This window comes from Pinus tabuliformis, chromosome 6, assembly GCF_031772625.1.
Source record: "Pinus tabuliformis cultivar Carrire ecotype Pingquan chromosome 6, CPIR1, whole genome shotgun sequence".
In the NCBI taxonomy this organism is placed as follows: domain Eukaryota; kingdom Viridiplantae; phylum Streptophyta; class Pinopsida; order Pinales; family Pinaceae; genus Pinus; species Pinus tabuliformis.
Window position 1 is genome coordinate 352979693 of NC_142292.1, and position 15674 is coordinate 352995366.

General features: G+C 36.1%; 1 protein-coding gene across 1 annotated transcript; it reads right to left on the reverse strand.

Moving 5' to 3' along the window:
• Nucleotides 1-704: 704 nt before the first annotated feature.
• Nucleotides 705-13951, reverse strand: LOC149258766 (putative boron transporter 2). The gene is made up of 6 exons (XM_089372956.1): nt 13448-13951; nt 2235-2330; nt 2000-2137; nt 1605-1904; nt 1243-1349; nt 705-1133 (listed from the first exon to the last, which is right to left on the reverse strand). Exons 2-4 carry the CDS (start codon nt 2268-2270, stop codon nt 1779-1781), a joined length of 300 nt encoding a protein of 99 aa, XP_089229082.1. The 5' UTR covers nt 2271-2330; nt 13448-13951; the 3' UTR covers nt 705-1133; nt 1243-1349; nt 1605-1778.
• Between the last annotated feature and the right edge of the window lie 1723 nt (nt 13952-15674).

The window sequence follows — 15674 nt, forward strand, 5'->3', positions numbered from 1 at the left end:
AATTAACATAACACGCAGGCTTCATATTCCTTGTATATGGCTTCATATTCTTTGTTTTTCTTCAAGTTTGTTGCTTTACAAGACTTAAATTATTCCTTCTGAATTTTCTTTACAAGACTTAAATTATTAAAGATAATAACAAATCTTCCCAACCATTCAAGATAAATCTGATTTAACTTGAATGTGCATATTCTTTATTTCCATTATCTAAATGTTTTACTGTCATGAAAAATAGATATTTCCATCTCAACATATCCTTGATCATTTGACATTTCCCTTGGTTAGTTTTTAAAGGTAATGGCTAAACATTTACAGAAGTTCTAATATTGTAAGCCTTACCATTTCCTTTTCATTTGTCAAGTTTAATTTCCACATTTTTTATTTCAATGAAACATTAAAGGCTGCAAACTTTGTGGTTATGATCCAACTGGTAGAATAAGGATGACTTTCTATGAAGCTCAAACCACTCACAAGACCCTTTAATACCACCATGCTTATTTGGCATGCCCGGGGTCTACAAAACCACAAGACTGACATAATAGATTTCATGCTTCAAGAAAACAGAAATACTTCAAGCTTGACTTCCATTACATTTTTTTACACGCACTATATGGTCTACCTTGTCCTCTGAGATGGACAGAGGTTCTTTGTGAAGACACACCAAATACAACTGAGTGATTTATGGCACAATGATTAAATAATGATAAGCCAACAAAATATGTACTATTAAACATAAGATATGCTCACTCAAGGGAAAGATTACTAGCCGAGGATTTAGACTCCAAACACCTAATTGGAAGTTGGTTTTGTGGCCTCAAACCAAATGCACTTGGACTCGTATTTTTTCCTTGACTAACCAGGGGAATGCCCGAATGCTTTTCCGCTCTGTGAGGGCTATGTGTCTATCTGATCTCACTTATACGGGGGCTATATATTTGTTTAGCTTCTGCAACTTGGGGACTTAATGTAGACTCGGATCCATGAATTAGTGTGCAATCACTCGAGCTAGTTATCCGTGGACTATATATGTGTTTGACCTCACCGCGACTTCATGTAATCATCTCATTCAAAAATTCGCCATCATTTGCACATGTTCCCATGCTTCCTAGTCCGAACCCCTGAATTCCAGCTTCCTGCAATCAATATGTTACAGTTCAATTTATTATTGTTCATGCTGCAAGGCTTATGAAATAGAATTGAGTAATATTTTTAAAATTTGTTTGATATGTGTCTTGCACTCACTGTTATATTGCATGGCATTCCAGGGGCTTCTTCATACTCTGCTGCATCCAATTCTTGAAGATGTGCTCCTTTGAAAAACTTGGGAAGGATATACTGCCTCGCTGGGACTAACAAGTTACAACATGATTAGTAGTGGGAAGAGAACACCATCTATAGGCACCCATGTGATACCAAAACATGCCAGCAAATAACATGTCTGGAAAATGGTGAAAGTGGCAATTGTCTTGAAAGGCACCGTTTCAAGAAATGTAGCATGATACTCCTAAAGTTCTTTGTAACCATCAGTTCAACATTGATCAGATTTGAAAACTATATTACAAGCATTAAATTCAATCACATTATAGTTTGAATAAAGTTCATACTTGTATCTACGGCTTGGAGCAGTGAAAAGAAACAATAGCCTTTCCCAAAATTGATTTCCTGGCAAACTCTCTATGGCCATGAAGGCAAAGTAACCCCAAAGCACAGAAGTTGGGATCTTTCTAATGATGGGCATTACTGCAAGGCAGCCAACCACCATCAGAGATTGCAACAAATTACTCAATTGCTGTTCTTTCATCCACGTCCTTGTCAACATTAAAAATTGATTCATCAACTGGGGCATCCATATTCCCAGTACTTGCAGCCAACTGAATTGTGGTCTCTTTCAATTCCTTAAGTGCCTGCATAAATGGTTGGGACATGACAAGACAAATAAATAAAGGGAGAGGAAAAATAGATAAAATGAAACACCCAAACTCAAAAATAAGACCATTACCAAGGAAGGTGGAGGCTGATAAACCATTGGGGTCTGCATTTGCTCATAGGCTTCTTGCATGTTTCTGTATAATTGCCCTAAGGTTGAATTTTTCTGCATACTTTTTCGGATTGTTGTCACTAACTTGCTAAGCACCAACTGTAACAAAAGTACTTGTAAGTTACTCGTCTATAAAATGTCTAAATTGGGTCTTTTCCCTGAGAAGCTGCAATTGATAATTCCAATATATTGGTACCTGATGTTTGAGGGTAGCTAAGCCTTTCATGTGCATTGGAGATTCAGGAATAACACCATTTGAAGGAGGTATGCCAACAATACCACATAAAATAGTCTGTCACAATAAAAGGAAAATTTATGAATCCACTAGAGATTTTTTATGGAGGTGAAAACAAAGAATGAAGAGTTAGATCAAGATGTCTTCAGGAGAGAAAAAGCTCTTCCAGAATAGGGTAGCCAGTGACAGTTGAACCTAAACATGAACCCTGACAAAAATTACAACATGGTTCTAAATAATATATATTTACTGAGGTAATTTGCATACCAAAAATCCTAAGAGAAGTCATAATGGTATGAAGAAGGTTTTCTTAAGTTGAACTCATTTTGTTGGGCAAGTTGGGATGCAACGCTGTGACCAGAGACATTTATGCCTTCAGGATGAAATAGGGATGGAGACTTCAAGAATGTTCTCCAGCTTCTTCACAAAACAAATTGGCTGAGACTTTAAAGATTTCCCTAATGCAGACACCAAACTTCGAAACACAGCCACTTCAGGGCCTGGAGGGGGAGGCAAAGCTACTCTCAAAGCAGGATCCATGATTGTGGCCAAGATGAATCTAGGGTTATCTCAAATGCACGCATGGGCTATAACAAATTTATATCTATACATCTACCGAAGATTATTTTTGCATTTTCAAGTTTTTGTAGCTTTGAGAATATATGGTAAGAGAATCATATTTCTCTAACTCAAAATGCTTGTTTGTTGTATTTGGTGCATACATGTACAAATACCATAAATATCCATATTTGAGGAAAAAACAAATATGACCGAAATAAGAGTCTAGTCCAAAATTTATATTTGGAAAAAGCAAATACAGCTGAATACGATAAAATACAACCAAATACAATACAGTCAATATATAACAAAAATAAGGTCCATGACATATTGACAGTATTATTCATATCTATGGCCAGATATGACCATATCAGTACTTTGGCCATATTTCTGTATCTGAAGGCCAGCTACAGCTGTGTGTTGAAGTGTGATTTGCTGAACATTTTTTTGCTTACCAAACTCAAAAGTAGACTCAAACCTAGGAAATGTAGAATCATATAGATTTTCTATAACTCAATTCTATCAATATAGTTCTTCAGAATAAGACAAATATTATTACCTACCAAGTCTTTGTAAGGTTGCTGAAAACTCCTGCAACCTAACCACCTGTTTATGTAGCAGAACCATTTTGAGGTACAAAACATCCTAGAAATGCTCCTGACAATTTTCTGAGGTGTTTCCAAAATAGAAATGTGCCAACTGCCAACATAACGTTGTTCTCTGCATTTCTTCAGAATCTTGTTTCATAAATTGCAGGTTTGAGGAACCCAAACCTTGTGGTACCCACTCAGAACAACAAAACTAAAAAAAATAGCAGAATCTTTCTAAATGAAACATAAAAATTTGCAAAAAAGGAACAAAATTCAACATATAAAAAGAGTGTTTCCAAGTTTACACGTAACTGCTGCATTTGGATTTATGACCCAGGTAACCATATCCTTGCGTGTTTTGGAAACCATTTCAAAGTTGCGGGTAAATTCAAGGGAAATTCTACTGTAAGAGAGCCTCAGCCTCATAATTTGATAGTATAATGTAAGGCATAATTTTATGGGTAATTGACTCAGCTATGAAAATGCAGATTTACTAAAATCCTCTAAAATGATATTTATCCTTTAACATATTTTTTAAACAACATTGGCTAACATGTGTAATGAGTAGCATTATGGTGTTTTTATAGTGAAATGCAACTGGAGTTTCTTCAAGATATATTTGTTACTGTATCATCAGTTTAAAATAAAGTTTGCCTAACAATTCCATCATTACAAGTGGTCAAAAGCCTAAAACAACAAACAAATGCATATTAACTTCAAAAATTTAATTTCCATATGCAACAACAAGTGTCATACATTTCTCCCTGTTATTTTCTTTAATATTTAAGAAAATAAATATTATCATCCACACTGATAATTCTTATAATATGTTCTTTCGTATCTTGGTCAGACGCTCAAGGACAGGTCTAATATCTCACTAAGTATTTTATAATAGTTTAAGTTCTGTAATATACCTGGTGGATTGGTAATGTGACACGCACTGCTTGTCTCCATTTCGAAGCTTAAGGATATGGTTGAGAGATAGAGGTTGTCCTTTCAACTTTTTCTGGAAGCAAAAGAACATGGATAGAGAACATGAACTAAATATGACATCAAAAAAGTGGAAAGAGGATAGAGTGCAAGAGATTAACTAGAGTTACAAAAGAAAGGATGAAGAGGAAAAGGGTAAAAAGAAGAATCTATCATGGAATCAATCACTAAGAATGATCCAATACACTGTCTAACGATATTGCCTGGGCCCTGAAAAGTACCCATGCCTGAGAGGACCTAGCTAGATGATCCTGGGAGGCATCTGCCAAACATGAGCAGACCACCTCTGCACATTCAAGGGCAGTGAAGTCATGGCTTAAAGTGTGTGCATCATTGAACCTTTTGATGAAAGAAATTCGTAACCAAGCAAGCCACTAATTCTAACTTGTATAAGAAAGAATTTGCATTGAAATATTCTGGCAATTGGAGAGCAAAACCTTGGGATTGGCAAGGTATTGTTCAAAAACACCAATACAAATTGAGAGAAGCCTTACGGCAGTGTTTTCAGAGATGCCATTAACATCAACCGTAGGGATATTTAAAATTTCTGAGATGAGAAATCCATTGCTGCTAAATATCTTGGATCATTCCTCAAATGGTTCAACAATGTAGGCCACTTTGCTTGTTAAAAACATGTTGTCAGTGGTTTATCAAAGTCCAAATGACCGGGGTAAATGGCAAGATAATGTTAAATATGAAAAATCCATTGCATGCTCTGAAAAACATGGCAGAATAAGTGGAATCAGAGATTCAGCCATGGGTAAAATTAAGAGAAAAGCAAATTTTTGCAATGCTCGACATGGTCTAGTCAAATATTATGCATACTACGAGCAGCTCCAGTGTTGTATATAAAAACAGTCACCGTGGATAAACTTGGCAGCAAAATAAAGAAACATTCAATACAGTTGAGCATACTTTATATGAACCCTTAAAAATGTCATTCATGCCATTGCTCAGTTGGCTTGGCATCCTCTGTTTTATAAATCAAACAGTGTGAGCGGAACTATTTTGAGGAGTGTGGAAGGTTTAAGCATGTCTAGTTCCCGTTTTGGGCAAAGTGTTGAACATTGAACCTTAGCAAATAACACAGATCCAGAATTGTAGATAAGGCAAGATAAATTTATTCCACAAGATTTCTTAGTAAGCATTTTTCACCAACCCATTATGTCATGACAACAACACTTTCACGGTTGACATTTGACATTTGATCACTCTGATGGGCTTTGTAAAAATTGCAAATACTTCTTCACATTAAACAAATTAATCCAAGCCACCGTTTGTGTCTGACTTTTCCTTTGAGAATATTCTTGTTTCCAAATTTAGAACATCCCCCAGATTGAGTTAGTTAGGTAGAGACTAATCCTAAACGAGATTTCTCTGCTATATCAACAATAGTATTAGGGTTAGTGTAGGGATTTCCCCCCTTGGTACGGAATTTTCTTAGCCTAAAGAGCGGAGTGAGTTAATAAGTGATAGCTAGTGACCCACTTGATTGTGTCCTCCAACTTCCCCTTTGAGTGAGGTTAGGGATTTTATTCTAGGAGGGTCTGAGAGAAAACACTTCCCACTCACCATGAAATGCAAATTGATGACCATGAATGGTCTTGATCTCCACATGATCAAGCACAACAAATTCATTGCTGCCATTTCCTTCTCCAATACAGATCAATCCTTCAAATCTCTGAAACAAGAAGAGTTTTGCTCATTGCCATTTGTGCACCCTTACTCCATCAGAGTACGATAGATTCCAAATGATGCAGCTCATAACAATTTTGTGGGATCTATTAAAGCATGTCTTCCTGAGGGTTAGAACCATTTTCTTCACGTTATGCTTTCCTGTCAAATTGAAAAACTCCTTCAGTTTTAACCAACATTGAGTTTAAATCCAAAATGACAATAGTCAATATTTGAATCTACACAACGTCTAAACATAAAGATTCAAGATCCCTCAGGTAACATGTGGACATGGAAATTGTAAGGATTAGCAGCATCTAAAGTTCACTCGTTCAATTACCTAGAGCCTTTGCATCTCCTCATCACAAGATTAAATATTGTTACAGACATTAATCAGAGCTGTTTTGCTTTCCAATGGAATATTTAAAAAATATAAAATTTTGATGCTGCCCAAAAAAATGATAAATAAAAGAACATGACCTTTTGACTGCTTGGACGCCTGCAACATTGTTGATGGACCAAATACAGGCATTTGAATGCATTTAACTACGTAAAATGTACTAACTTGGATGTGAGCTCTTTTGACTAGCAATTAGTCAAAATCTGGTGTGATGATATTATTTCAGAATACTGTCCCTTAGAAACATCACAGAATCAGTTATAAGAGACTGCTTGAATATGCCTGTATATATGCTCTTTGTAAACAATTGAATAAAATGAGATAAAAACAAACTGCAAATGTCGATAGTAACATTTTCCAGAATTGGCTACACAAGGCAACTGAACGGTAAATTACTAATAAGTGGCAGAAATTTTGTCTTTGAAGAAGGCAATAAATATAGGAGCTCTTTGTTACCATAATGACATAGGGTGAACTTACAATGAATTACTGGAAAGAAAGTATCGATGAGAATACAATTTATCCTTTTAGAATCATTCCCCTTATGTACAGAACCAAAAAAATCAAATGATTTCCATACAACTTTCAGCTTGAGATGTTTTAGGAGTCAGACTTGTCTTAAAATACAATGATTACTCACAATGCACAAGGTTGGCGCATAGGTGTTAGCTGTCTGGTAGTTCCCGTTTAAGCATGTGTCGTCCTAGGAAAGGAGTGTGGAAGGTTTAAGCATGTCTAGTTCCCGTTTTGGGCAAAATGGTGAACATTGAACCTTAGCAAATAACACAGATCCAGAATTGTAGATAAGGCAAGATAATTTTATTCCACAAGATTTCTTAGTAAGCATTTTTCACCAACCCATTATGTCATGACAACAACACTTTCACGGTTGACATTTGACATTTGATCACTCTGATGGGCTTTGTAAAAATTGCAAATACTTCTTCACATTAAACAAATTAATCCAAGCCACCGTTTGTGTCTGACTTTTCCTTTGAGAATTTTCTTGTTTCCAAACTTAGAACATCCCCCAGATTGAGTTAGTTAGGTAGAGACTAATCCTAAACGAGATTTCTCTGCTATATCAACAATAGTCTTAGGGTTAGTGTAGGGATTTCCCCCCTTGGTACGGAATTTTCTTAGCCTAAAGAGCGGAGTGAGTTAATAAGTGATAGCTAGTGACCCACTTGATTGTGTCCTCCAACTCCCCCTTTGAGTGAGGTTAGGGATTTTATTCTAGGAGGGTCTGAGAGAAAACACTTCCCACTCACCATGAAATGCAAATTGATGACCATGAATGGTCTTGATCTCCACATGATCAAGCACAGCAAATTCATTGCTGTCATTTCCTTCTCCAATACAGATCAATCCTTCAAATCTCTGAAACAAGAAGAGTTTTGCTCATTGCCATTTGTGCACCCTTACTCCATCAGAGTTCGATAGATTCCAAATGATGCAGCTCATAACAATTTTGTGTGGGATCTATTAAAGCATGTCTTCCTGAGGGTTAGAACCATTTTCTTCACGTTATGCTTTCCTGTCAAATTGAAAAACTCCTTCAGTTTTAACCAACATTGAGTTTAAATCCCAAATGACAATAGTCAATATTTGAATCTACACAACGTCTAAACATAAAGATTCAAGATCCCTCAGGTAACATGTGGACATGGAAATTGTAAGGATTAGCAGCATCTAAAGTTCACTCATTCAATTACCTAGAGCCTTTGCATCTCTACATCACAAGATTAAATAATGTTACAGACATTGATCAGAGCTGTTTTGCTTTCCAATGGAATATTTAAAAAATATAAAATTTTGATGCTGCCCAAAAAAATGATAAATAAAAGAACATGACCTTTTGACTGCTTGGACGCCTGCAACATTGTTGATGGACCAAATACAGGCATTTGAATGCATTTAACTACGTAAAATGTACTAACTTGGATGTGAGCTCTTTTGACTAGCAATTAGTCAAAATCTGGTGTGATGATATTATTTCAGAATACTGTCCCTTAGAAACATCACAGAATCAGTTATAAGAGACTGCTTGAATATGCCTGTATATATGCTCTTTGTAAACAATTGAATAAAATGAGATAAAAACAAACTGCAAATGTCCATAGTAACATTTTCCAGAATTGGCTACACAAGGCAACTGAACGGTAAATTACTAATAAGTGGCAGAAATTTTGTCTTTGAAGAAGGCAATAAATATAGGAGCTCTTTGTTACCATAATGACATAGGGTGAACTTACAATGAATTACTGGAAAGAAAGTATCGATGAGAATACAATTTATCCTTTTAGAATCATTCCCCTTATGTACAGAACCAAAGAAATCAAATGATTTCCATACAACTTTTAGCTTGAGATGTTTTAGGAGTCAGACTTGTCTTAAAATACAATGATTACTCACAATGCACAAGGTTGGCGCATAGGTGTTAGCTGTCTGGTAGTTCCCGTTTAAGCATGTGTCGTCCTAGGAAAGGAGTGTGGAAGGTTTAAGCATGTCTAGTTCCCGTTTTGGGCAAAATGGTGAACATTGAACCTTAGCAAATAACACAGATCCAGAATTGTAGATAAGGCAAGATAATTTTATTCCACAAGATTTCTTAGTAAGCATTTTTCACCAACCCATTATGTCATGACAACAACACTTTCACGGTTGACATTTGACATTTGATCACTCTGATGGGCTTTGTAAAAATTGCAAATACTTCTTCACATTAAACAAATTAATCCAAGCCACCGTTTGTGTCTGACTTTTCCTTTGAGAATTTTCTTGTTTCCAAACTTAGAACATCCCCCAGATTGAGTTAGTTAGGTAGAGACTAATCCTAAACGAGATTTCTCTGCTATATCAACAATAGTCTTAGGGTTAGTGTAGGGATTTCCCCCCTTGGTACGGAATTTTCTTAGCCTAAAGAGCGGAGTGAGTTAATAAGTGATAGCTAGTGACCCACTTGATTGTGTCCTCCAACTCCCCCTTTGAGTGAGGTTAGGGATTTTATTCTAGGAGGGTCTGAGAGAAAACACTTCCCACTCACCATGAAATGCAAATTGATGACCATGAATGGTCTTGATCTCCACATGATCAAGCACAGCAAATTCATTGCTGTCATTTCCTTCTCCAATACAGATCAATCCTTCAAATCTCTGAAACAAGAAGAGTTTTGCTCATTGCCATTTGTGCACCCTTACTCCATCAGAGTTCGATAGATTCCAAATGATGCAGCTCATAACAATTTTGTGTGGGATCTATTAAAGCATGTCTTCCTGAGGGTTAGAACCATTTTCTTCACGTTATGCTTTCCTGTCAAATTGAAAAACTCCTTCAGTTTTAACCAACATTGAGTTTAAATCCCAAATGACAATAGTCAATATTTGAATCTACACAACGTCTAAACATAAAGATTCAAGATCCCTCAGGTAACATGTGGACATGGAAATTGTAAGGATTAGCAGCATCTAAAGTTCACTCATTCAATTACCTAGAGCCTTTGCATCTCCACATCACAAGATTAAATAATGTTACAGACATTGATCAAAGCTGTTTTGCTTTCCAATGGAATATTTAAAAAATATAAAATTTTGATGCGGCCCAAAAAAATGATAAATAAAAGAACATGACCTTTTGACTGCTTGGACGCCTGCAACATTGTTGATGGACCAAATACAGGCATTTGAATGCATTTAACTACGTAAAATGTACTAACTTGGATGTGAGCTCTTTTGACTAGCAATTAGTCAAAATCTGGTGTGATGATATTATTTCAGAATACTGTCCCTTAGAAACATCACAGAATCAGTTATAAGAGACTGCTTGAATATGCCTGTATATATGCTCTTTGTAAACAATTGAATAAAATGAGATGAAAACAAACTGCAAATGTCCATAGTAACATTTTCCAGAATTGGCTACACAAGGCAACTGAATGGTAAATTACCAATAAGTGGCAGACATTTTGTCTTTGAAGAAAGCAATAAATATAGGAGCTCTTTGTTACCATAATGACATAGGGTGAACTTACAATGAATTACTGGAAAGAATGTATTGATGAGAATACAATTTATCCTTTTAGAATCATTCCCCTTATGTACAGAACCAAAGAAATCAAATGATTTCCATACAACTTTTAGCTTGAGATGTTTTAGGAGTCAGACTTGTCTTAAAATACAATGATTACTCACAATGCACAAGGTTGGCGCATAGGTGTTAGCTGTCTGGTAGTTCACGTTTAAGCATGTGTCATCCTAGGAAAGGAGTGTGGAAGGTTTAAGCATGTCTAGTTCCCGTTTTGGGCAAAATGGTGAACATTGAACCTTAGCAAATAACACAGATCCAGAATTGTAGATAAGGCAAGATAATTTTATTTTAAGTCTAAATAAAGCCTGACAGATAGGCAAACAGGACTAAGAAGTACAACCAGTGATGCCAATATGTAGGGGCACCCTATGCTACCCCAAAAGCATAAAACAAAATATAACAGGATCAAACAAGAGAACATGAACTAAATATGAGATCAAAAAAGTGGAAAGAGGATAGAGTGCAAGAGATTAACTAGAGTTACAAAAGACAGGATGAAGAGGAAAAGGGTAAAAAGAAGAATCTACCATGGAATCAATCACTAAGAATGATCCAATACACTGTCTAACGATATTGCCTGGGCCCTGAAAAGTACCCATGCCTGAGAGGACCTAGCTAGATGATCCTGGGAGGCATCTGCCAAACATGAGCAGACCACCTCTGCACATTCAAGGGCAGTGAAGTCATGGCTTAAAGTGTGTGCATCATTGAACCTTTTGATGAAAGAAATTCATAACCAAGCAAGCCACTAATTCTAACTTGTATAAGAAAGAATTTGCATTGAAATATTCTGGCAATTGGAGAGCAAAACCTTGGGATTGGCAGGGTATTGTTCAAAAACACCAATACAAATTGAGAGAAGCCTTACAGCAATGTTTTCAGAGATGCCATTAACATCAACCGTAGGGATATTTAAAATTTCTGAGATGAGAAATCCACTGCTGCTAAATATCTTGGATCATTCCTCAAATGGTTCAACAATGTAGGCCACTTTGCTTGTTAAAAACGTGTTGTCAATGGTTTATCAAAGTCCAAATGACCAGGGTAAATGGCAAGATAATGTTAAATATGAAAAATCCATTGCATGCTCTGAAAAACATAGCAGAATAAGTGGAAGCAGAGATTCAGCCATGCGTAAAATTAAGAGAAAAGCAAATTTTTGCAATGCTCGACATGGTCTAGTCAAATATTATGCATACTACGAGCAACTCCAGTGTTGTATATAAAAACAGTCACCGTGGATAAACTTGGCAGCAAAATAAAGAAACATTCAATACAGTTGAGCATACTTTATATGAACCCTTAAAAATGTCATTCATGCCATTGCTCAGTTGGCTTGGCATTCTCTGTTTTATAAATCAAACAGTGTAAGCGGAACTATTTTGAGGAGTGTGGAAGGTTTAAGCATGTCTAGTTCCCGTTTTGGGCAAAATGGTGAACATTGAACCTTAGCAAATAACACAGATCCAGAATTGTAGATAAGGCAAGATAATTTTATTCCACAAGATTTCTTAGTAAGCATTTTTCACCAACCCATTATGTCATGACAACAACACTTTCACGGTTGACATTTGACATTTGATCACTCTGATGGGCTTTGTAAAAATTGCAAATACTTCTTCACATTAAACAAATTAATCCAAGCCACCGTTTGTGTCTGACTTTTCCTTTGAGAATTTTCTTGTTTCCAAACTTAGAACATCCCCCAGATTGAGTTAGTTAGGTAGAGACTAATCCTAAACGAGATTTCTCTGCTATATCAACAATAGTCTTAGGGTTAGTGTAGGGACTTCCCCCCTTGGTACGGAATTTTCTTAGCCTAAAGAGCGGAGTGAGTTAATAAGTGATAGCTAGTGACCCACTTGATTGTGTCCTCCAACTCCCCCTTTGAGTGAGGTTAGGGATTTTATTCTAGGAGGGTCTGAGAGAAAACACTTCCCACTCACCATGAAATGCAAATTGATGACCATGAATGGTCTTGATCTCCACATGATCAAGCACAACAAATTCATTGCTGCCGTTTCCTTCTCCAATACAGATCAATCCTTCAAATCTTTGAAACAAGAAGAGTTTTGCTCATTGCCATTTGTGCACCCTTACTCCATCAGAGTTCGATAGATTCCAAATGATGCAGCTCATAACAATTTTGTGTGGGATCTATTAAAGCATGTCTTCCTGAGGGTTAGAACCATTTTCTTCACGTTATGCTTTCCTGTCAAATTGAAAAACTCCTTCAATTTTAACCAACATCGAGTTTAAATCCCAAATGACAATAGTCAATATTTGAATCTGCACAACGTCTAAACATAAAGATTCAAGATCCCTCAGGTAACATGTGGACATGGAAATTGTAAGGATTAGCAGCATCTAAATTTCACTCGTTCAATTACCTAGAGCCTTTGCATCTCCACATCGAAAGATTAAATAATGTTATAGACATTGATCAGAGCCGTTTTGCTTTACAATGGAATATTTAAAAAATATAAAATTTTGATGCTGCCCAAATAATTGATAAATAAAATAACATGACCTTTTGACTGCTTGGACGCCTGCAACATTGTTGATGGACCAAATACAGGCATTTGAATGCATTTAACTACGTAAAATGTACTACTTGGATGTGAGCTCTTTTGACTAGCAATTAGTCAAAATCTGGTGTGATGATATTATTTCAGAATACTGTCCCTTAGAAACATCACAGAATCAGTTATAAGAGACTGCTTGAACATGCCTGTATATATGCTCTTTGTAAACAATTGAATAAAATGAGATAAAAACAAACTGCAAATGTCCATAGTAACATTTTCCAGAATTGGCTACACAAGGCAACCGAATCGTAAATTACTAATAAGTGGAAGACATATGAAGCCACTTACCCTGATTCAAAAGCCGGCTACAGATGGGCAGGACCTGCATAAAGGGGCTAATTTCTCGCGCTCAGCCAACAATTCTGTCAAATACCGAGACTGTTGTTTTTGCTGCTGCAATGGCATCAGCCGTTCAAATCCAAGAAACCATGGATACGAAAACAAGAGAAGAATAAGCGGATTGAAAATGCAAAAATATCGCACCGGCACCGAAACTGTTGCTGGTAACTAGAACATTTAGATCTGAGTGAAAAAAGTTATTTCAAAACCATTTTTATACAGGGACCAGGGAGCCATATACACCATAAACCGGATTCATGCAAACAGCGGGCTGAATCCGTGAAAACAGCATGCAAACAGCGGGCTGAATCTGTGAAAACAGGGAGCGCCCTCCATTTGAAAACAAATCAAATCTAACCTCCCAGGACCAAATCCACCCTCACAAACCACTCCCAAACCAGAAAACCCTACTCCCAAATCAGAAAACCCAAACTGTAAATCAGAAATGGCGATTTTGCTATCCCAAACCGGGAGAAAATATCAAAATGGGGCGATTTTAAGAAAAATACCATTCGGTTAGTTTACCCGCCCTGGGCTAAAATTAAAAAATAAGTTAATTTTTAAATAAAATGAGGGCTAATTATATAAAAAAGTTTTTATTATTTTAATTAAAAATTCGCCCCATTAAAATATAAAAAGCCTTAAATTTCGCCTTTGGGCGATTATTCGCCCCTAAAATTAACCTTGTATATATTTTATGCTATTTATCTTTATTGCACTTGAACTACAGTCCGTGACGAAGAGTCACCAATTTTGATGTTTATAGTAAATTTCTTTCTCTGCGAAGAGACAAAAGCAATTTTGATGTATATACTCTCTATGAAGAGACAGGCACCAGGTTATAGGTAAATAATACTTAATGCTCCCTGCGTGGAGAACATATCACTGGACCATTTTTGTTCTTTTGTATCTGACAGGCAACATGCCTCAACATGCATATGCTTAGGCATCTACAAAATGTAATTTCTTATACATTAATAGAAATTACGACTTTTTTCCAAGGAAAAAAAAAACCCTAAGATAAATATTATAAACCCAAGGGAATAATATTAAACCCAAGGGACAAATATTATAAACCCAAGGAATATATACCCTAAGATAGATATTATAAACCTTAAGATAAATATTTGTCACAATGTGACATTGGAATATGGTTGACCATGATTGATTTTCATATTGAGACAATGTTTGTCGTAATGTGAAGTTGGACAATGGCTTACCATCGTTGATTATGGTTGATCTCCATATTGAGACAATCTGTGTCACAATGCGGCATTGGACCATGGTTGACCATGGTTGTGACAATGTGACATTGGACCAAGAGATAGTCTTTGTTACAATGTAACCATGGTTGACCATGTTTGACCATGATTGACCATGGTTGAGACAACCTTTATCACAATGTGATGTTGGAACATGGTTGACCATGCTTGATTTTCATATTGAGACAATGCTTGTCACAATGCGACATTAGTTGATTTTCATATTGAGAAAATCTTTATCGCAATGTGACATTGGACCATGGTTGACCATGATTATGAACCCAATAGATTTATATTAAACCTAAAGATTAATATTATAAATTCAAGGTATATAAACCCTAAAGGGATTGATATTATAAACCCAAGGGATTAATATTATAAAACCAAGGGATTAATATTATAAACCCAAGGTATATAAACCCTAAAATAAATATTATAAACCCAAGGGATTATAAACCCAAGGAAATAATATTAAACCCAAGGGATAAATATTATAAAACCAAGGAATATATACCCTAAGATAAATATTATAAACCCTGAGATAAATATTTGTCACAATGCAACGTTGGAATATGGTTGACCATGATTGATTTTCATATTGAGACAAATTTTGTCACAATACGACATTGTACAATGGCTGACCATGGTTGATCTCCATATTGAGACAATCTGTGTCACAATGCAACATTCGACCATGGATCACCATGGTTGTGACAATGTGACATTGGACCAAGAGACAGTCTTTGTCACAATGTGACCATGGTTGAGACAACCTTTGTCACAATGCGACGTTGGAACATGGTTGATTTTCTTATTGAGACAACGCTTTTCACAATGCGACATTGGTTTATTTTCATACTGAGAAAATATTTATCACAATGTGATTTTGGACCATGGTTGACCATGATTATAAA